This window comes from Conger conger, chromosome 8, assembly GCF_963514075.1.
Source record: "Conger conger chromosome 8, fConCon1.1, whole genome shotgun sequence".
Lineage (NCBI taxonomy): Eukaryota > Metazoa > Chordata > Actinopteri > Anguilliformes > Congridae > Conger > Conger conger.
The window spans coordinates 1,764,701-1,787,843 of record NC_083767.1 but is presented as its reverse complement, the minus strand read 5'-3'; the positions used below and the strand labels follow the sequence as shown (position 1 = coordinate 1,787,843).

The following is a 23,143-nucleotide window of genomic DNA, read 5'->3' as shown; positions in this document are numbered from 1 at the left end:
CCATTTTAGCTTATTTTTTATTGCTGCTGAATATGCAATCGAGGTACCCCAGGGAGCATCTTTGGTCTGCCTCTTTTCTTTCCTGCGTGATTAGAATCTGGGGTGCTATTTCTATTCCCTGAGTGATGTACAGCCCGACTGAAATATCTCCGCCCATGTGCACTGTGATAAACGCTGCTGTTATCAGTTGCCATGTGTGCAGCCCTCTTATTTAAGAATACGCCCCCATTCACTGTGGCACTCACACACACACACACACATTGTGGCACACACACACACACACTCACACACACACACACACATTGTGGCACACACACACACACACACTCACACACACACAAACACATTGTGGCACACACACACACACTCACACACACACAAACACATTGTGGCACACACACACACACACATTGTGGCACACACACACACTCACACACACACTGTGGCACACACACACTGTGGCACACACACACACATTGTGGCACACACACACACACACTCACACACACTGTGGCACACACACACACACACACTGTGGCACACACACACACACACTCACACACACACACACACACTCACACACTCACACACACACACACACACACATTGTGGCACACACACACACTCACACACACTGTGGCACACACACACACTCACACACACTTTGGCACACACACACACATTGTGGCACACACACACACACACTCACACACACTGTGGCACACACACACACACTGTGGCACACACACACACACACACACACACACACACTCACACACACTGTGGCACACACACACACACATTGTGGCACACACACACATTGTGGCACACACACACACTCACACACTCACACACACACTGTGTCACACACACACACACACACACACTCTCACACACACATACACACACACACACACTCACACACACACAAACACATTGTGGCACACACACACACACACATTGTGGCACACACACACACTCACACACACACTGTGGCACACACACACTGTGGCACACACACACACATTGTGGCACACACACACACACACTCACACACACTGTGGCACACACACACACACACACTGTGGCACACACACACACACACTCACACACACACACACACACTCACACACTCACACACACACACACACACACATTGTGGCACACACACACACTCACACACACTGTGGCACACACACACACTCACACACACTTTGGCACACACACACACATTGTGGCACACACACACACACACTCACACACACTGTGGCACACACACACACACTGTGGCACACACACACACACACACACACACACTCACACACACTGTGGCACACACACACACACATTGTGGCACACACACACATTGTGGCACACACACACACTCACACACTCACACACACACTGTGTCACACACACACACACACACACTCTCACACACACATACACACACACACACACACACACACTGTGGCACACATGATCTCCTTGGGCTCTTTTTGTTGTGTTGCTCAGTTGCCTTGGCTGTTTTTGAGATTCAGTTTTATGGAACAGCTTACACTTGTATTGGGCTCTGAGCTGCGCCTTTATTTCAGGCCAGTCCCTGTGAGTCTCATGTCTTCCATTTGTCTTGGCTGTTGAGCATCTTCTTAGTCCTCTCTGAGTTAGCTGGTTTGGGCATTTACCTTTTTGTAAGTGCACATTGAATTAATCATTTCAGCAGTAGGGTAAGCCATGGTTGTGTTTTATAGAAATACAACAGCAGTTTCTTACTTGCTTCTGCTTTCATGAATATCCACTTTACCTAATTCTTTTCAGAAATTTACACTGGCTTTGTGGTTGTGACTGTGGCTCACTCTTACTGTGTGCTTGTGGTTGTGGCTCACTCTTGCTGTGTGCTTGTGGTTGTGGCTCACTCTTGCTGTATGGTTGTGCTTGTGGCTCACTCTTGCTGTGTGGTTGTGGTTGTGGCTCACTCTTGCTGTGTGGTTGTGGCTCACTCTTGCTCTGTGCTTGTGGTTGTGGCTCTCTCTTGCTGTGTGCTTGCGGTTGTGGCTCACTTTTGCTGTGTGCTGGTGGTTGCGGTTGTGGCTCACTCTTGCTGTGTGCTGGTGGTTGTGGTTGTGGCTCACTCTTGCTGTGTGGTTGTGGCTGTGGTTGTGGCTCACTCTTGCTGTGTGCTTGTGGGTGTGGCTCACTCTTGTTGTGTGCTTGTGGTTGTGGCTCACTCTTGCTGTGTGGTTGTGGTTGTGGCTCACTTTTGCTGTGTGGTTGTGGTTGTGGCTCACTCTTGCTGTGTGGTTGTGGTTGTGGCTCATTCTTGCCGTGTGGTTGTGGTTGTGGCTCACTCTTGCTGTGTGCTGGTGGTTGTGGTTGTGGCTCATTCTTGCTGTGTGCTTGTGGTTGTGGCTCACTCTTGATCTGTGCTTGTGGTTGTGGCTCACTCTTGCTGTGTGCTGGTGGTTGTGGCTCACTCTTGCTGTGTGCTGGTGATTGTGGCTCACTCTTGCTGTATGGTTGTGGCTTATTCTTGCTGTGTGGTTGTGGCTCACTCTTGCTGTGTGCTGGTGGTTGTGGCTCACTCTTGCTGTGTGCTGGTGATTGTGGCTCACTCTTGCTGTATGGTTGTGGCTCACTCTTGCTGTGTGGTTGTGGCTCATTCTTGCTGTGTGGTTGTGGCTCACTCTTGCTGTGTAGTTGTGGTTGTGGCTCACTCTTGCTGTGTGGTTGTGGCTCACTCTTGCTGTGTGCTGGTGGTTGTGGCTCACTCCTGCTGTGTGGTTGTGGTTGTGGCTCACTCTTGCTGTGTGCTGGTGGTTGTGGTTGTGGCTCACTCTTGCTGTGTGCTGGTGGTTGTGGTTGTGGCTCACGCTTGCTGTGTGCTGGTGGTTGTGTGCAGAGATCCGGGCCCAGCTGGTGGAGCAACAGAAGTGCCTGGAGCAGCAGACAGAGATGAGGGTGCAGCTGCTCCAGGACCTGCAGGATTTCTTCCGGAAGAAGTCAGAGATTGAGACGGAGTATTCCCGCAACCTGGAGAAATTGGCCGAACGATTCATGGCCAAGACCCGCAGCACCAAGGACCACCAGCAGTACAAGTGAGTGAGAGAGAGTGTGTGTGTGAGAGTGAGTGAGTGTGTGTGTGTGTGTGAGAGAGAGTGTGTGTGTGTGTGTGTGTGTGTGTGAGAGTGTGTGTGTGTGAGTGAGTGTGAGAGTGAGAGAGTGTGAGTGTGTGAGAGTGAGAGAATGATTGAGAGTGAGTGAGAGAGAGTGTGAGTGTGAGAGTGAGTGAGTGTGTGTGTGTGAGAGTGTGAGAGTGAGTGTGTGAGGGAGTGTGAGTGTGTGTGTGTGTGTGTGTGTGTGTGTGAGTGTGATAGTGAGAGTGTGAGAGTGAGTGAGTGTGTGTGTGTGTGTGAGAGTGAGTGTGTGAGAGTGGGAGTGTGAGTGTGTGTGTGTGTGTGTGTGTGTGTGTGAGAGAGTGTGTGTGTGCGTGTGAGAGTGTGAGAGTGTGAGAGTGAGAGAGTGAGAGAGTGTGAGTGTGTGTGTGTGTGTGTGTGTGAGAGAGTGTGAGAGTGAGTGTGTGAGAGAGTTTGAGAGTGTGTCTGTGTGTGTGTGTGTGTGTGTGTGAGAGAGTGTGTGTGAGTGTGTGTGAGAGTGTGAGAGTGTGAGTGAGAGAGAGTGTGAGAGTGAGTGTGTGTGTGTGAGAGAGTGTGTGTGTGTGTGTGTGTGAGTGTGAGAGCGAGTGTGACAGTGTGTGTGTGAGAGTGTGAGAGTGAATGCAGTTGGTGAAAAAAGTTTTGTCTTCAGACTGTGGTCACTTCCTGGCATTAGCATGCATTACATTACATTACATTACATTACATTATTGGCATTTGGCAGACGCTCGTATCCAGAGCGACGTACAACAAAGTGCATACCCATAACCAGGGCTAAGTGCGCTGAAAGACCCTAGAGGGAATTTCAATTGCTACCCATACAACAAAGATAAGGACCAAGGCTTTTTTTTTTTTTTTAAACAACAAATAAACAAACAACAAAGCAAAAGTCACCAAACTTAACTATCCAAATACTGCTTACCTAGCCAACTAAAAATACCGAAACACTATGTAAATCACAAAGACAACAATTAAGGATCACAGGGAGGTAGGGAGGGATGGGGAGAGGTGCTGCTTGAAGAGGTGCGTCTTTAGTTTGCGCTTGAACGTGGGGAGAGATTGTACAGTTCTGACCTCAACGGGGAGTTTGTTCCACCACCGTGGAACCAGAACAGACAGTAGTCGTGAGCGTGAGGTGGAGGTTCGGAGAGGGGGAGGTGCCAAGCGGCCTGTGGAGGCTGAACGAAGAGGTCTGGCAGGGGTGTAGGGTCTGATGATTTTTTGGAGATAAGCTGGGGAAGACCCTTTAACTGCTTGGAAGGCTAGCACCAATGTTTTGAATTTGATGCGAGCCATGACAGGCAGCCAGTGGAGGGAAGTAAGCAGGGGGGTGATGTGTGAGTATTTGGGAAGGTTGAAGACCAGACGAGCTGCTGCATTCTGGATGAGTTGGAGGGGTCTGATGGCAGACGCTGATTAACTTTTTGTTAAATTTGTAGGCTGGAATGCCTCGCGGCAACAATTGTGTTTAAATGTATACTGCTTCAGCCTTTGGCAAGCTACTCAGAAGGGGGCGGCAAGCGACTGGTAGCTTGAGAGCAACGTGTTGGAGACCCATGGTGTAGGACAATGACTTTTCATTGGCAACAGTATTAAACCAACCAACAATATAAAATATTAATTTCATTGAGTTAAATCGAAACAATGTCTTCTTGTGCTCCTGGAATGATAGCCCTACTGGTAGGCAATATTACCCCGGCTGTATTTGTCTGAGGTGAGCTCTGTATTTGTCTGGGGTGAGCTCTGTATTTGTCTGGGGTGAGCTCTGTATTTGTCTGGGGTGAGCTCTGTATTTGTCTGGGGTGAGCTCTGTATTTGTCTGAGGTGAGCTCTGTATTTGTCTGAGGTGAGCTCTGTATTTGTCTGAGGTGAGCTCTGTATTTGTCTGAGGTGAGCTCTGTATTTGTCTGGGGTGAGCTCTGTATTTGTCTGGGGTGAGCTCTGTATTTGTCTGGGGTGAGCTCTGTATTTGTCTGAGGTGAGCTCTGTATTAGGCTCTATTGGAGTCACTGGCTCTTGCGTTTCTTTGAGTGTCAGATGGAGCAGAGAGTTGGTCTCTCTGTGTGAGGGAGAGCAGAAGCTCCCCCTCACCCTCTTAGTAAATCAGGTTATGTGTGGTAGACCACTTAAGGGATGATGTTTAAGCAGTCACCCGTGTGCTTTTGTCTTTGTTCTTCAGCAGTCAAAGCAGATAAAGTTGTTTTGCGTCTCATGTGACTGGCAGCCAAGGAGAGAAAACGTGATCTTTGTTTTTGTGTTTGATACCATGTCCTGGATTTAGAAAAAGAAGTGAAGCTGCATGTCCATCATTTGCTGCTGATATGGAGCCTGGTCATTTTGTGGGTGCAGAAAGATTTAATGTTACATTTGCTTATATGAAGTAGTTGCTGCTGCTGCCGTCTGTGATGATAAACGCGAGCACAGCTTTTAGCAGCATACTGGAAACCCGCAGAACGTCCACTTTACCTCCGCTGCAGCTGCGTCACTCAACATCTGTTCTGTCGTCACGGTGATTATCATTGATTCTAATGTTACGAATAATGGAACTTTTCACTGAATGTTAGCACTGTTGTATGAATGTAGTTATACCTTTTGTCCAGTGTCTTAAGTTGCTAATGCAGTTTGGTATTGTTTCCCTTTCTTCAGATGTTTACCTTGATGTTAAAATGCTTGTTGTCCTTTGCAAGCCGAAGTGATGGCTTATTATTATTATTATTATTATTATTATTATTATTATATTATCATATAACAGCTAATGTCTTCTCTAACGCCTTTACTGTATTTCAGTGTTTTTGGATCGGAGTCACGTAGGAGATTCTTTCTGAAACAGCGTCTTGTTTATTTTATTAATCTAATATGATGTTATATTATTAATCAGTCCTCTCTCTCTCTCGCTCTCCCTCTCTCTCTCTCTCTCCCTCTCTCTCTCTCTCTCCCCCTCTCTCTTAGGAAGGATCAGAACCTGTTCTCCCCGGTGAACTGCTGGTACCTGCTGCTGAACCAGGTGCGGAGGGAGAGCAAGGACCACGCCACACTGAGCGATGTCTATTTGAACAACGTCATCCTGCGCTTTATGCAAATCAGCGAGGACTCCACCCGCCTGCTGAAGAAGGTGAGCCCCGCCCCAACCCCTGTCCTGCAGCCTGGCTGCGCAGTCCCCCAGCTGAGCTGCGCAGACACTCTGCAGTCCCCCAGCTGAGCTGCGCAGTCACTCTGCAGTCCCCCAGCTGAGCTGCGCAGACACTCTGCAGTCCCCCAGCCAAGCTGCGCAGACACTCTGCAGTCCCCCAGCTGAGCTGCGCAGACACTCTGCAGTCCCCCAGCTGAGCTGCGCAGACACTCTGCAGTCCCCCAGCTGAGCTGCGCAGACACTCTGCAGTCCCCCAGCCAAGCTGCGCAGACACTCTGCAGTCCCCCAGCTGAGCTGCGCAGACACTCTGCAGTCCCCCAGCCAAGCTGCACAGTCACTCTGCAGTCCCCCAGCCAAGCTGCGCAGACACTCTGCAGTCCCCCAGCTGAGCTGCACAGTAACTCTGCAGTCCCCCAGCTGACCTGCGCAGACACTCTGCAGTCCCCCAGCTGAGCTGCACAGTAACTCTGCAGTCCCCCAGCTGACCTGCGCAGACACTCTGCAGTCCCCCAGCCAAGCTGCGCAGACACTCTGCAGTCCCCCAGCTGAGCTGCGCAGTAACTCTGCAGTCCCCCAGCTGAGCTGCACAGACACTCTGCAGTCCCCCAGCTGAGCTGCACAGACACTCTGCAGTCCCCCAGCTGAGCTGCACAGACACTCTGCAGTCCCCCAGCCAGTGAGAGAGTGAGAGAGTGTTAGCGCCTGAATGTTTTCTGCTGCTAACTAACTTTGCACTTTTTTTAAGCTGTGGTCTTTGTGTCTCCATTTGGGCAGTAACTTCATGATTTAGGGAGAGAGAAGGAGATAGTTTTGGGTAAAATGCGTGGGTCTGATGTTCGTCTCGGGATCCAGGGGAATAATGTTTATATTTAGATTAATTGTCTCCATTATAGAGTGGAAAGTGCTTCTCCTTCTGGATGTCAAACTTCTGTTTTTTCCAAACATGCCAATAAGAATCATTTGTCTCACTAGCGGAGAACTAAAAACACACCTTCTCAAACTGTACCTTAGTCCGACTGATCCCCCCACCCCTTTCCGATTTCCGATATCCCTATCCCTCTTGTCTCACCCAAAAAAATAAAAAAATAAAATAAAATAAATAATAGAATTGCACCTATGATGACTGTATGTTTACAACAGCACTTCATGTGTATTTTACTAGTTATGAATGTGTTGCTTTAACTTGTGGAAGAACCTATGCACTTGTAAATCGCTTTGGAATAAAAGCGTCTGCCAAATGACTAAAATGTAAATGTAAATTAATATGTTCTCTAGCACAGTGTTGTGTGAGTATGATCTCTAGCACAGTGTAGTGTGAATATGATCTCTAGCACAGTGTAGTGTGAGTATGATCACCAGCACAGTGTTGTGTGAGTATGATCACCAGCACAGTGTTGTGTGAGTATGATCACCAGCACAGTGTTGTGTGAGTATGATCACCAGCACAGTGTTGTGTGAGTATGATCTCTAGCACAGTGTTGTGTGAGTATGATCACCAGCACAGTGTTGTGTGAGTATGTTCTCTAGCACAGTGTTGTGTGAGTATGTTCTCTAGCACAGTGTTGTGTGAGTATGTTCACCAGCACAGTGTAGTGTGAGTACTTGTCAGCGCTGAGCCGTTACATGCTCTCCTCTTTCTGCAGAGTAAGGATATCGCGTTCCAGCTGCAGGAGGATCTGATGAAGGTTCTGAATGAGCTCTACACTGTGAGTATGTCTTCAGTACCTCCTTTCCTGAAACAGAGTCTCTGTACGGTGGGGCTGATGGCAGCGAGCTGGTGGGGGCTGGGGGGCTGTGAGAGGAGGGGGGATGGGTCCTGGGGGCTCCAGTCAATACTCAATTTCCCGCCTTAATTGCTGTTGTAGGGTTGTGCTCCGACACCCAAGGATGAAGCGGGTTGTGTGTTTGGCCCTGGCAATGCTTATCACATGCAATGCTAATCACATGCAATGCTAATCACATGCAAGGCTAATCACATGCAATGCTAATCACATGCAAGGCTAATCACATGCAAGGCTAATCACATGCAATGCTAATCACATGCAAGGCTAATCACATGCAATGCTAATTACATGCAATGCTAATCACATGTAATGGTAATCGCATGCAATGCTAATCACATGCCATGCTAATCACATGCCATGCTAATCACAGGCAATGCTAATCACATGCAATGGTAACCACATGCAATTGTAATCACATGTAATGCTAAACACATGCAAGGGTAATCACATGCAATGCTAATCACATATAATGGTAATCACGTGCCATGCTAATAGCATGTAATGCTAAACACATGCCATGCTGATCACATGCAAGGCTAATCACATGCAGTGCTAATCACATGTAATGCTAAACACATGCAATGGTAATCACATGCAATGGTCCAGGCTCACTGACTGAGTTTGAAGATGAAATCTGCCCTCGTTACTGCGTGACCTGTGCCCTGTGACCCCTGACCCGTCAGGTGATGAAGACGTACCACTTGTACCACGCGGAGACCCTGAGCGCCGAGGCCAAGCTGCGTGAGGCGGAGCGGCAGGAGGAGCGCACCGCCCCCCCCCGCCCCTCGGAACCCGCCGCCCCCCCCCGCCCCGCGGACCACAGCCACAGACCCAGCGCTGCCAGCAAGATCCAGAAGATGAAGGAGAAGGTTCCCTTTAAATAATCATCATCATCATCATCATCATCATCATCATCATCAGGATGTTAAGAGAGGCGGGGGAAGTAGCAGGCATGGTACAATGACAATGACACTCCCCCATTGTGTGCAGTTTGTGGAGTGCGTGTGAGTGTACAGGGGTAGGAATGGGCCTGGAACAGGGGCGGGTCTGGAACAATGCAGTGCAGTGCAGAACAGAAAAGTGAATTTTTTCCACTAGCCGTGTGTACTCGAATACCTCCAGGGAACTTAAATATTGTTTCTGTGTTTTTTGCGTGTGAGCAGTAGGTTATAAGGAAACCTTCTAGTCTATCAGCAGTTGTAGATTTGTTGTCAAATTACTGCGTTAGTTAGACCAGGTGTGTTGCATTTTCTGTCATTAGTTAGCAAATCTTGTATGTTTTTCACCAGCCGCCGGCAGTTTCGCTCGGTTCTGTTATTCAGGTGATCAGAATCCGTTAGATACTTTGGACGCTGCAATTGTTAGGATAATTTTTAGATCGCTAGTTTGCATTGGTAATTAGCAGTTTATATAGGCATGCTCAGTGCTCCCATTTTGGAATGGTATGTCGTGTCAGCACCCCATTACGGTCTGCTCTCTCCCCATTACGGTCTGCTCTCTCCCCATTACGGTCTGCTCTCTCCCCATTACAGTCTGCTCTCTCCCCATTACGGTCTGCTCTCTCCCCATTACGGTCTGCTCTCTCCCCATTACGGTCTGCTCTCTCCCCATTACGGTCTGCTCTCTCCCCTTCAGAACACGCTTCCAGCAACGTGGCCCTCCACAACGACGGAACCCCACCAACCTCTGCTACCCCTCACTGACCCCCTGTGACAACTTCACAGTTGCAGGGGGACTATGGAACTGCCAGTCTGCCACACGGAAGGCTGACTTCATTACTGGTTATGCCTCCCTCCTGTCCCTACAGTTCCTTGCCCTCACTGAGACCTAGATTACACCAGAGAACACTGCCACCCCCGCTGCCCTCTCATCCTCCTTCTCCTTCTCACACACCCCCCGGCCCTCTGGCCGTGGAGGTGGCACTGGCTTGCTGATCTCCCTTTCGTGGAAATTCTCTGCGATTTCCCTCACTGACCTATCCCTATCCACATTTGAATGCCACACTGTCTCAATTACTCACCCTGTTAAACTGATGCGGTATTTTTTGACGAGAAGGTTGCAGATATCCGCAGCACCTTCGCAACCACCACCACTTCTATGCCTGCCTCCATTTCTGTGTCTGCCCCCTGTTTCTCCTCTTTCTGTCCCCTTACTGATGTGTCTCACCTCCTGCTCTCCCACCGCCCTACTACTTGTGCCCTGGACCCCATCCCCTCAAACCTCTTTCAGGCAATCACGCTGTGACCTCCCTTGTTAACTCCTCTCTGTCCTCTGGCTGCTTTCCCTCATCATTCAAGAGGGCCTACATCACCCCGCTCCTAAAGACACCCACTCTTGGCCCCTCCTGCATTCAAAACTACCATCCGGTATCTCTCCTTCCTTTTCTATCCAAATCCATTGAACGAGCCGCCTCCAACCAACTCTCTTCCTTCCTCTCTCAGAATAACCTGCTGGACCCCCACCAATCCGGCTTCAGAACTGGCCACTCGACGGAGACTGCTCTCCTCTCTGTCAACAAGTCCCTTCAGGCTGCACGAGCAACCTCTCTCTCCTCTGTTCTGATCCTTCTTGACCTCTCTGCGGCATTCGACATGGTCAACCACTCCATCCTCTTAGCCTCCCTGGCATCTACAGGGATCTGTGGCACAGCCTTAGAGTGGATCCAATCTTATCTCTCTGGCTGGTCCTCCCAGGTGTCCTGGGCTGGAGGAGTGTCAACCCTTGCCCCCTTGTTACAGGAGTCCCCCAGGGCTCAGTCCTCGGACCCCTCCTCTTCTCCATCTACACGAGATCCCTTGGCCCCGTTATCTCTGCTCATGGCATCTCCTATCATTGTAATGCCGATGACACCCAACTCTTTCTCTCCTTCCCCCCATCAGACACACAGCTCTCTACCCGTATCTCCGCCTGCCTGAGAGACACCCAGAGCTGGATGGGCAACCACCACCTAAAGCTCAACCCAGATAAGACGGAGGTGATCTTCACCCCTGCTTTTCCCTTCTCTGATTTCTCCATCTCACTAGGGGATACCGCAGTGACCTCATCCCCTAGTGCAAGAAACCTTGGAGTGGTAATGGACAACAGGCTATCCTTCTCCGAGAACATGGCTACGGTGACCCAGGCGTGCAGGTTCTTCCTGTACAACATCCGGAGAATCCGACCCTTTCTCACCACCTACTCCACTCAGCTCCTTGTTCAAGCAATGGTCCTGTCCCGCCTGGACTATTGCAATTCTCTGCTGGCTGGCCTTCCAGCATCTGCCATCAGACCCCTACAACTCATCCAGAATGCTGCAGCCTGTCTGGTATTCAATGTTCCCAGACATTCACATGTCACCCCCCTGCTCAGCAACCTCCACTGGCTGCCTGTTATGGCTCGCATCAAATTTAAAACTTTGGTGCTCGCATACCAGGCAGTTAAAGGATCAGCCCCTGTGTATATCCAATCCCTTATCAAGACCTATACACCAACAAGACCCCTCCGTTCTGCCACTTTGTGCCGTCTGGCGCCTCCCCCTCGCCACACCTGCACTTCACGCTCACGACTGCTGTCTGTCCTGGTCCCACGGTGGTGGAATGACCTCCCGGTGAATGTCAGAACGGCAGAGTCTCTGACCTCCTTCAAGCGCAGACTGAAGACCCATCTCTTCAGGCTACACCTTTCCCTCCCCAACTCACAATCACTGTGATTAGCCTTAGACCGTAATGGCACTTATGTATAGATATTGTTACTTGTATAGGTATTGTTGTTTTTATTGGCTGTTGTTGTATTCTAGCTGCCAACAGTGGTATGCTAGTTTGAAAGTTGATTGTACTCTTCAAGGGTTCTGAATTTCTGTATGTTTACACTAGGACTCGGAACTGTACTGTCCTCTCAGGTCTACTTTGGCACTTGTTCTTGTGATTGATTTGCACTTTGTTGTACGTTGCTCTGGATAAGAGCGTCTGCTAAATACCACGTAATGTAATGTAATGTAATGGAACAGGAGTGGGTCTGGAACAGGGGCGGGACTGGAACAGGGGTGGGTCTGGAACAGGGGTGGGACTGGAACAGGGGCGGGTCTGGAACAGGGGCGGACTGGAACAGGGGCGGGTCTGGAACAGGGGTGGGACTGGAACAGGAGTGGGTCTGGAACAGGGGTGGGACTGGAACAGGGGCGGGTCTGGAACAGGGGCGGGTCTGGAACAGGGGTGGGAACAGGGGTGGGTCTGGAACAGGGGTGGGTCTGGAACAGGGGTGGGAACAGGGGTGGGTCTGGAACAGGGGTGGGAACAGGGGTGGGTCTGGAACAGGGGTGGGAACAGGGGCGGGTCTGGAACAGGGGTGGGAACAGGGGTGGGAACAGGGGTGTGTCTGGAACAGGGGTGGGAATGGATCACTTTGAGCTGCTCAGGTGAGGGGCCCTGCTGTAAGGCTAAAGTGTCACTCATCGGGACTGTAGCCCCATCCCTGTCAATGTGTTTCATTCCGTCCCCACATCCTGCTCCTGCCAGATCAGCATCGGAATCCCGCCATTCGCCGGCCTGTTGCAGTCTGGAGCTCAGGGGTTACGCGAAAGAGCTCAGGCTCTGCTCTGGATCTGAAGTGAAAACTGGAACATGTGACTGGAGTGACTCTGAGATTTGCTTTTTTAAACCCCGGCCCTGGGCCTTTTAAACACAGTGTTCCTTTCTGTCTGTCTTTCCTTATTCAAATTCAAGCCATGCTGTTTTGGGAATGTTGAGTTGGAAGTATATTAGAGCTGCCATCTTTAGTGGCACAAAAGCATCCTTCCTCAATAGATTGTTTTCTCTGATTAATTTTCTAAATATTTTGCTCTCTGTCTCTATGACTTTCTCTATCTCCATCTCTATCTCTATCTCCATCTCTCCGTCTCAGCGGCTGACCAAGTACTCGGAGAACAAGCTGAAGTCAATAAGAGCCCGGAACGAGTACCTGCTGACGCTGGAAGCCACCAACTCCTCTGTGTTCAAGTACTACATCCACGACCTGTCCGACGTTATCGACGTGAGTGAGAAAAAAAAAAAAAAAAAACCCAGAAAAAAGCTCCCGTTAAACAGATCTGGGGTACCCTGTGTGTGTGTGTGTGTGCGTGTGCAGTGCAGTGCAGTGATCCGGGGTACCACACTGTGTGTGAAGTGTTGATAAACAGACTCTCCACAGGATTTTGCAAGGTTCTATGGTCATGGTGAACTCTAGAACAGGAGTGAGGTTCTATGGTCATGGTGAACTCTAGGACAGGAGTGAGGTTCTATGGTCATGGTGAACTCTAGGACAGGAGTGAGGTTCTATGGTCCTGGTGGACTCTAGAACAGGAGTGAGGTTTTATGGTCAATGTGGACTCTAGGACAGGAGTGAGGTTCTAGGGTCATGGTGGACTCTAGGACAGGAGTGAGGTTCTATGGTCATGGTGGACTCTAGGACAGGAGTGAGGTTCTATGGTCATGGTGGACTCTAGAACAGGAGTGAGGTTTTATGGTCAATGTGGACTCTAGGACAGGAGTGAGGTTCTAGGGTCATGGTGGACTCTAGGACAGGAGTGAGGTTCTATGGTCATGGTGGACTCTAGGACAGGAGTGAGGTTTTATGGTCATGGTGAACTCTAGGACAGGAGTGAGGTTCTATGGTCATGGTGGACTCTAGAACAGGAGTGAGGTTTTATGGTCAATGTGGACTCTAGGACAGGAGTGAGGTTATATGGTCATGGTGGACTCTAGGACAGGAGTGAGGTTCTATGGTCATGGTGGACTCTAGGACAGGAGTGAGGTTTTATGGTCATGGTGATCTCTAGGACAGGAGTGAGGTTGTATGGTCATGGTGAACTCTAGGACAGGAGTGAGGTTCTATGGCAGGGTCGGCAACCCTAGTCCTGGAGAGCCGCAGGGTGTGCTGGCTTTCGTCTCCACCTTAAAATAAGCAACCGATTCAGACCCAAGAAACCAGGTGAGGTGAGTTAACTGTGCAATCAATGGCTTTCATTGATCTATTAATGCCAAGTAACAATGAAAGCCAGCACACCCTGCGGCTCTCCAGGACCAGGGTTGCCGACCCCTGTTCTATGGTCATGGTGGACTCTAGAACAGGAGTGAGGTTCTATGGTCATGGTGGACTCTGGAACAGGAGTGAGGTTCTCCTTTGTCCTTGAGTGTGTGCATTGATGTGACCTATGTGTGCTTGTGTGTGTGTCTCCAGTGATGTGACCTGTGCTGTGACCTGCGGTACCACGCTGTGTGTGTGGGTGGGTGTGGGTGTATGTGTATGTATGTGTGTGTGTGTGTGTGTGTGTGTGCACTGCTGTGACCTGGAGTACCACGCTCTGTGTGTGTGTGTGTGTGTGTGTGTGTGTGTGTGTGTGTGTGTGTGCACTGCTGTGACCTGGAGTACCATGCTCTGTGTGTGTGTGTGTGTGTGTGTGTGTGCACTGCTGTGACCTGGGGTACCACGCTGTGTGTGTGGGTGTGGGTGTGGGTGTGTGTGTGTGTGTGTGTGTGTGTGTGTGCACTGCTGTGACCTGGAGTACCATGCTCTGTGTGTGTGTGTGTGTGTGTGTGTGTGCACTGCTGTGACCTGGAGTACCATGCTCTGTGTGTGTGTGTGTGGGGGTGTGTGTGCACTGCTGTGACCTGGGGTACCCCGCTGTGTGTGTGCAGTGCTGTGACCTGGGGTACCACGCTGTGTGTGTGTGTCTGTGTGTGTGTGTGTGTGTGTGTGTGTGTGCAGTGACCTGGGGTACCATGCTGTGTGTGTGCAGTGACCTGGGGTACCCCGCTGTGTGTGTGTGTGCAGTGCTGTGACCTGGGGTACCCCACTGTGTGTGTGCAGTGCTGTGACCTGGGGTACCCCACTGTGTGTGTGCAGTGACCTAGGGTACCACGCTGTGTGTGTGCAGTGACCTAGGGTACCACGCTGTGTGTGTGTGTCTGTGTGTGTGTGTGTGTGTGTGTGTGTGTGTGTGTGTGCAGTGCAGTGACCTGGGGTACCCCACTGTGTGTGTGCAGTGACCTAGGGTACCACGCTGTGTGTGTGCAGTGACCTAGGGTACCACGCTGTGTGTGTGCAGTGACCTGGGGTACCACGCTGTGTGTGTGCAGTGACCTGGGGTACCACGCTGTGTGTGTGCAGTGACCTGGGGTACCACGCTGTGTGTGTGCAGTGCTGTGACCTGGGGTACCACGCCGGTCTCTCCCGGGCCCTGCGTACCTATCTGTCTGCGGAGAGCAGCTTGGAGGCGTCTCGGCGGGAGGGCCTGGACGTCATGGAGACGGCGGTGGATGGGCTGGACCCCCCCAGCGACCGGCAGCGCTTCCTGCAGCTGCACCCCAGCTCCTTCTGCCCCCCCGCCCGGCTTGCCTTCCAGCCCCACATGGGCGACCAGGTACGCCATAAACACTGATTATCAGCTCTGGCCTTCCTCTCCAAATCCAGCCCTGGTTTTTTTCTCTTGGGTAATTAGTGCTGCTGGTTGGCCAGACTGTCTTCACACCTGACTCCCAGGTAAGGGAAGGGTGGAAAACCAGCAGTTCTTGGCTCTTGGACTGTGATGGGATGATCCCTGGTCTAAAATGTGTTTGCTGGTCTTGTTGAGTGTTGCATGGCTGAAATCAGTCATATTAAATCATTTGGATCTTCAGACTTTATTGATCTTTCTTCCAAATTTACCTACATTTTTACATTTTTGTCATTTGGCAGACGCTTTTAATCCAAAGCGACTTACAAGTGCATAGGTTCTACCACAAGTCAAAGCATCACATCCATAACTAGGAAAATACACATGGAATGCTGTTCTAAACATATAATCGTCATCATAAGTGCAAATTTTATTTTAGTTTTTTTGGGTTAGACAAGGAGGATTGGGGTATCAGAAAGGGGGGGTGGGGGAAATCAGGAGGGAGGACTAAGGTAGAGTTTGAAAAGATGTGTTTTGAGTCTGCGTCAAAATAGGGGGAGGGATTCTGCTGTCCTGACAGTGGTAGGCAAGTCATTCCACCACTGAGGAACCAGAACGGAAAACAGGCGTGAACGTGCAGCTCGACCACCAGGTGCACGTAGAGAGGGAACCATTAGGCGACCAGAGCTGGCAGACCGGAGTGGTCTAGCTGGGGAGTAGGGAGTGATCAAGGATTGTATGTAATGTGGGACAGTCCCCTTAGCAGCCTGAAATGCCAACACTAGGGCCTTGAAGCCAGTGGAGGCCAATGAGAAGCGGGGTGACATGAGCCGACCTGGGCTGACTGGTGATCAGGCGGGCTGCAGCATTCTGGACCAGCTGGAGGGGCTTGATGGCACACGCTGGGAGACCGGCTAGGAGGGAGTTGCAGTAATCCAGGCGGGAAATGACGAGCACCTGGACTAGGACCTGGGTGGCTTTCTCCGTCAGGAGATGACGGATACGGCGTATCCTGTCTGGGTTTCCCACTGTGTTTAAAACCGCTCTGTATCACCCTACACACACACACTCATACACACACTCTCACACACACACACACTCCCCACTGTGTTTAAAACCGCTCTGTAGGCACAGCATTTCAGCATTTGTAATGTGAAGGTGTGCAAATGAAAAGCTACACCTGTACGGAATCGTTGTGTGTGGACCCCCCCCAGGTGTGCCAGATCAGCGCACCCCCTCCAGTCCTGGGAGAGCTTGTGCTGCGATACCAGCAGCTACAGTCCCGCCTGGCCACGCTCAACATCGAGAACGAGGAGGTGAGGAACCTCAGCCTCATCACTGTGGGGTTAGGACTCTGTGAAAATAAAGGTAGAGCATGATAGAGCAAAGCTGCTGCTGTGGGTTAGTGATGTAGTCACACGTGTTTCTGTGGGTTAGTGATGTAGTCACACGTGTTGTTGGTGTGGGTTAGTGATGTAGTCACACGTGTTTCTGTGGGTTAGTGATGTAGTCACACGTGTTGTTGGTGTGGGTTAGTGATGTAGTCAGATGTGTTGTTGCTGTGGGTTAGTGATCTAGTCACACATGTTGTTGCTGTGGGTTAGTGATGTAGTCACACGTGTTGTTGCTGTGGGTTAGTGATGTAGTCAGATGTGTTGTTGCTGTGGGTTAGTGATGTAGTCAGATGTGTTGTTGCTGTGGGTTAGTGATGTAGTCAGATGTGTTGTTGCTCTGGCTTAGTGATGTAGTCACGTGTTGCTATCGGTCAGTGATGTAGTCACATGTGTTGGTGTGGGTTAGTGATGTAGTCACACGTGTTGTTGGTGTTGGTTAGAGATGTAGTCACACATGTTTCTGTGGGTTAGTGATGTAGTCACTTGTGTTGTTGGTGTGGGTTAGTGATGTAGTCACACGTGTTGCTGTGGGTTAGTGATGTAGTCACATGTGTTATTGCTGTGGAATAGTGATGTAGTCAGATGTGTTGTTGCTGTGGGTTAGTGATGTAGTCAGATGTGTTGCTGTGGGTTATTGATGTAGTCACATGTGTTGTTGCTGTGGGTTAATGTTGTAGTCACATGTGTTGTTGCTGTGGGTTAGTGATGTAGTCACACGTGTTGCTGTGGGTTAATGTTGTAGTCAGATGTGTTGTTGGTGTGGGTTAGTGATGTAGTCACACGTGTTGTTGGTGTGGGTTAGTGATGTAGTCACACGTGTTGTTGCTGTGGGTTAGTGATGTAGTCACACGTGTTCTTGCTGTGGGTTAGTGATGTAGTCACAAGTGTTGTTGCTGTGGGTTAGTGATGTAGTCACACATGTGTCTGTGGGTTAGTGATGTAGTCACATGTGTTGTTGGTGTGGGTTAGTGATGAAGTCACACGTGTTTCTGTGGGTTAGTGATGAAGTCACACGTGTTGCTGTGGGTTAGTGATGTAGTCACACGTGTTGCTGTGGGTTAATTATGTAGTCACAAGTGTTGTTGCTGTGGGTTAGTGATGTAGTCACACATGTTGTTGCTGTGGGTTAGTGATGTAGTCACACGTGTTGCTGTGGGTTAGTGATGCAGTCAGATGTGTTGTTGCTGTGGGTTAGTGATGTAGTCACATGTGTTGTTGCTGTGGGTTAGTGATGTAGTCACACGTGTTCTTGCTGTGGGTTAGTGATGTAGTCATAAGTGTTGTTGCTGTGGGTTAGTGATGTAGTCACACATGTGTCTGTGGGTTAGTGATGTAGTCACACGTGTTGCTGTGGGTTAATTATGTAGTCACAAGTGTTTTTGCTGTGGGTTAGTGATGTAGTCACACGTGTTCTTGCTGTGGGTTAGTGATGTAGTCACAAGTGTTGTTGCTGTGGGTTAGTGATGAGGGTCACACGTGTTTCTGTGGGTTAGTGATGTAGTCACACGTGTTGCTGTGGGTTAATTATGTAGTCACAAGTGTTGTTGCTGTGGGTTAGTGATGTAGTCACATGTGTTGTTGCTGTGGGGTAGTGATGTAGTCACACGTGTTGTTGCTGTGGGTTAATGATGAAGTCACACGTGTTGCTGTGGGTTAGTGATGTAGTCACACGTGTTGCTGTGGGTTAATTATGTAGTCACAAGTGTTGTTGCTGTGGGTTAGTGATGTAGTCACATGTGTTGTTGCTGTGGGGTAGTGATGTAGTCAGATATGTTGTTGCTGTGGGTTAGTGATGTAGTCACACGTGTTCTTGCTGTGGGTTAATGATGTAGTCTCAAGTGTTGTTGCTGTGGGTTATTGATGTAGTCACACGTGTTGTTGCTGTGGGTTAATATTGTAGTCACACGTGTTGTTGGTATGGGTTAGTGATGTAGTCACATGTGTTGTTGGTATGGGTTAATATTGTAGTCACATGTGTTGTTGCTGTGGGTTAATGATGTAGTCACATGTGTTGTTGCTGTGGGGTAGTGATGTAGTCAGATATGTTGTTGCTGTGGTTTAGTGATGTAGTAACACGTGTTGTTGCTGTGGGTTAGTGATGTAGTCACACATGTTGCTGTGGGTTAGTGATGCAGTCAGATGTGTTGTTGCTGTGGGTTAGTGATGTAGTCACATGTGTTGTTGCTGTGGGGTAGTGATGTAGTCACACGTGTTGTTGCTGTGGGTTAATGATGAAGTCACACGTGTTGCTGTGGGTTAGTGATGTAGTCACACGTGTTGCTGTGGGTTAATTATGTAGTCACAAGTGTTGTTGCTGTGGGTTAGTGATGTAGTCACATGTGTTGTTGCTGTGGGGTAGTGATGTAGTCAGATATGTTGTTGCTGTGGGTTACTGATGTAGTCTCAAGTGTTCTTGCTGTGGGTTATTGATGTAGTCACACGTGTTGTTGCTGTGGGTTATTGATGTAGTCACACGTGTTGTTGCTGTGGGTTAGTGATGTAGTCACACGTGTTGTTGGTATGGGTTAGTGATGTAGTCACATGTGTTGTTGGTATGGGTTAATATTGTAGTCACATGTGTTGTTGCTGTGGGGTAGTGATGTAGTCAGATATGCTGTTGCTGTGGGTTAGTGATGTAGTAACACGTGTTCTTGCTGTGGGTTAGTGATGTATTCACACTTGTTGCTGTGGGTTAGTGATGCAGCCAGATGTGTTGTTGCTGTGGGTTAATGATGTAGTCACGTGTGTTGTTGCTGTGGGTTATTGATGTAGTCACATGTGTTGTTGGTGATATCCAGACTGTCTGATGATATTGATGGGTCACAGACATCAGGAAGTCATGGCACACAAAGGATATGCAACCAAATACAAAAGATGACTCTTTTATTTGACATTATGTTAATTTGTCTCAAACATTGAAATGGGGGACTACGCATAAAAAGTGCTGTAATTACTACATGGTGTAACCAAAATGTATAAAAAGACCTGCGTTTGACCGTGTTGTTCAATTGTTTGATTCCAAACAGAGAAAATAGAATATTAAATCAGAAAGTGACCTCAGACTTGACCAATAGTGTATGTATGTTTTTGCATGTGCTTGCATTCCTCCATCTGCACAGATGCACAGGACTGTGTTCTGTTCTGCAGATTTGCAGAAAAGGGCAGGAAGTGAGTTTCATAATCTGTGGTTTCATAAGATTCCTCTTTTTCCTGATTCCACCCCATTCTAGAAAAATGGAATTCAAGGGTCTTCAGCCGCCCATTTTCCAAAACCAAAAAATTCCCCAAAAATCATCAGAAACTTCAGATTAAAAAAATAATTAGAAATACCACAACACAAGTCTGGCAGATTCCAGATTCTGACTGAATATCTGTTTTTGGCCGCATTTGTTTCCTTTCACGCGACTGAATGTTTGAGCTGGTAACACATTGTGGGCAGTGATCTGAGAGCCCCGCTCCCCCCGCAGGTGAAGAAGACCTCTGAGGCGACCCTGTCAGCTCTGCAGGACATGGTGAGCCTGGAGGATTACGACGTGTCCGAGTGCTTCCAGCACAGCCGCTCCTCCGACTCGGTCCGGTCCGGAGCGTCGGAGACCCTCAGCCGGCCCAGCCTGGCCCGCCGCCGCGCCCACCTGCAGGAGACCGAGCAGTTCTACTTCACAGTGAGCGCCCCCTGTGGTCCCCTGTGGTACTGCCAGGGGGGCTGTGATTCTGCGACACCCAGCGGCTCCTCAGTCACATGCACCTGAAAATAAAAGCATTTATCACTCCATTGAATACGTATTTATTTATATGTTAATATTTTATATTATTCCATTGCAGGCATTTAGAGGAGCAATTACAGTGTGTTCACCCTGGGGGGAGGGGGGGGGGTGATTACTGAATGTAAATGTACTCCCAACTGTCCACAGAAATTCCGGGAGTTTCTGGAAGGGAGCAACCTGATCTCCAAGCTGCAGGCCAAGAATGACCTGCTGAAGAGGAGCCTGGCTGAAGGTAACGGAGCTGTCGAGGAGAACAAGAGTGAGAGAGAATTTCATGCACCTTAATTTGCAGATGATACAAAACTAGGAGGTTTAGCTAACAGTTTGGAATCTACTAAATTAATCCAGGAAGGTTTAGACAGAATCCAAAAGTGGGCAGAAACCTGGCAAATTCAATTCAATATAACTAAATTCTAAATGTGGGAAATAAAAACATAATGCAGGATTATTTTATGGGTGGTACAAAATTTTAATATACTCAAGTTGAAAGACTTGGGGGTCATAGTTGATCAAACCCTTTCAGGTTCTAGTCAGTGTGTGGTAGCAGTAAAAGCGCCAACAGGATGCTGGGATACCTATCCAGGAGTATTGAGTCAAAGGAAGTTATTCTATTCTTATACAACACCCTTGTCAAACCACACTTTGAGTGCTGTGCAGTTAGGGGGACCGCGCTATAAAAATGATATAGAGGCACTCGATAAGGTTCAGAGAAGGGCAACCAGATTGATTCCAGGTATAAAAGATAAAGGTTATGAATAAAAATTTTAAGATGCTTTGATCTCTTTAAGCTTAGTAAAAGGAGACTTTGGGAAGTATCTTCCCAGACCAGGCTTGATACGGTAGTAGATTCTATTTAGCTTTAAGGCAAACTAAGCAGTAGGTACACTTAGTGCTGGGCTGAAGGGCCTGTCCTCGCCGTTATGTTATGTGTTTTGTTGTGTGATTTGCTGTGTTGTGTTAATCTTCTCACCCCCACCCCCCCTCTCTGCAGGTCACAGAGCTGACTACATGACCACCAGGTGGGAGACTTTCCCTCTTTTGCCTTTTCTCTTTTCTTTTTAAAGAGTGACTAGTGACTAGTGACTAGTGACGAGTGTACCACACTGAGTGGAGGAGGAGCCCCCCGGCAGATATACAGTAATCCTTTATTTGTGTAAGAAGCAAGAGTACTTATATTTGATGCATTAGCATTAGTAATGTTGTTATTATTAATAATTGTATTACTACCATTAGCATTGCGTTAGTGGTAGCTAGCGTACTGTGCTAAAGGTAGCTAGCATACTGTGCTACAGGTCACTAGCATACTGTGCTACAGGTTGCTAGCATACTTTACTAAAGGTCATCTGATCTACCCTCAACACCAGCCGCCCCTTGGCACCCCCTGCGTTCTCTGTTCATGGGGGAAAGAATGAGGGTTTTTGGCTTTACGATGCGTGTCAGACTGAGACTGTATCATCACTTGTGTTTTCAGGAATACTGTTTTGGTGTGAATACTGTTTGTGAATACTGTTTTGGCCAGATCTCTAAGGATTTGAGGCTGTAGTTTGAGTTTTGGTGATTTCAGTGAGTGAATGATTTGTGTTTTAAATGCTTTCTCTGACGCTTTCAGCCGAGGAAGACGGAAGTCCCACATCCGGCACCAGGTAGAGTACAGCTGCTTACTTCCTGTATCTATGCTGCTCTTCCTGTCTCCAGCTTGTACTTCGTGCACTGCTGACATGCAGTATATACTGCATATACTGCACCCTACTCACTAACCCTACACTGCACCCTACTCACTAACCCTACACTGCACCCTACTCACTAACCCTACACTACACACTACTCACTAACCCTACACTGCACCCTACTCACTAACCCTACACTGCACCCTACTCACTAACCCTACACTGCACCCTACTCACTAACCCTACACTGCACCCTACTCACTAACCCTACACTGCACCCTACTCACTAACCCTACACTACACCCTACTCACTAACCCTACACTACACCCTACTCACTAACCCTACACTGCACACTACTCACTAACCCTACACTGCACCCTACTCACTAACCCTACACTGCACCCTACTCACTAACCCTACACTGCACCCTACTCACTAACCCTACACTACACCCTACTCACTAACCCTACACTGCACCCTACTCACTAACCCTACACTGCACCCTACTCACTAACCCTACACTACACCCTACTCACTAACCCTACACTACACCCTACTCACTAACCCTACACTGCACCCTACTCACTAACCCTACACTGCACCCTACTCACTAACCCTACACTGCACCCTACTCACTAACCCTACACTGCACCCTACTCACTAACCCTATACTGCACCCTACTCACTAACCCTACACTACACACTACTCACAAGGACAGGATGACATTATGAAGCGTAGTTCGACTGATACCTGTGTGCGTACCAGTACTACATGCAGGGTTACATTCTCCCTTCAATGGCCCCCACACAGAAAAAAAGCACATGAGAAATAATTCATGCATTCAGTGGCATTTGAATGCCTTT

General features: G+C 48.9%; 1 protein-coding gene across 1 annotated transcript in view; it reads left to right on the top strand.

Moving 5' to 3' along the window:
• The window catches only part of LOC133134704 (SLIT-ROBO Rho GTPase-activating protein 1-like), a 62,441-nt gene that overhangs the window by 18,325 nt on the left and 20,973 nt on the right, over window positions 1-23,143 (top strand). Inside the window, exons 2-12 of the mRNA XM_061251011.1 lie at window positions 2,900-3,095; window positions 6,102-6,264; window positions 7,926-7,988; window positions 8,750-8,935; window positions 12,945-13,073; window positions 15,220-15,441; window positions 16,668-16,769; window positions 20,315-20,509; window positions 20,759-20,843; window positions 21,603-21,630; window positions 22,221-22,254. Of these exons, the coding sequence (XP_061106995.1) occupies window positions 2,900-3,095; window positions 6,102-6,264; window positions 7,926-7,988; window positions 8,750-8,935; window positions 12,945-13,073; window positions 15,220-15,441; window positions 16,668-16,769; window positions 20,315-20,509; window positions 20,759-20,843; window positions 21,603-21,630; window positions 22,221-22,254 (1,403 nt within the window). The remainder of the gene's footprint in view (window positions 1-2,899; window positions 3,096-6,101; window positions 6,265-7,925; window positions 7,989-8,749; window positions 8,936-12,944; window positions 13,074-15,219; window positions 15,442-16,667; window positions 16,770-20,314; window positions 20,510-20,758; window positions 20,844-21,602; window positions 21,631-22,220; window positions 22,255-23,143) is intronic.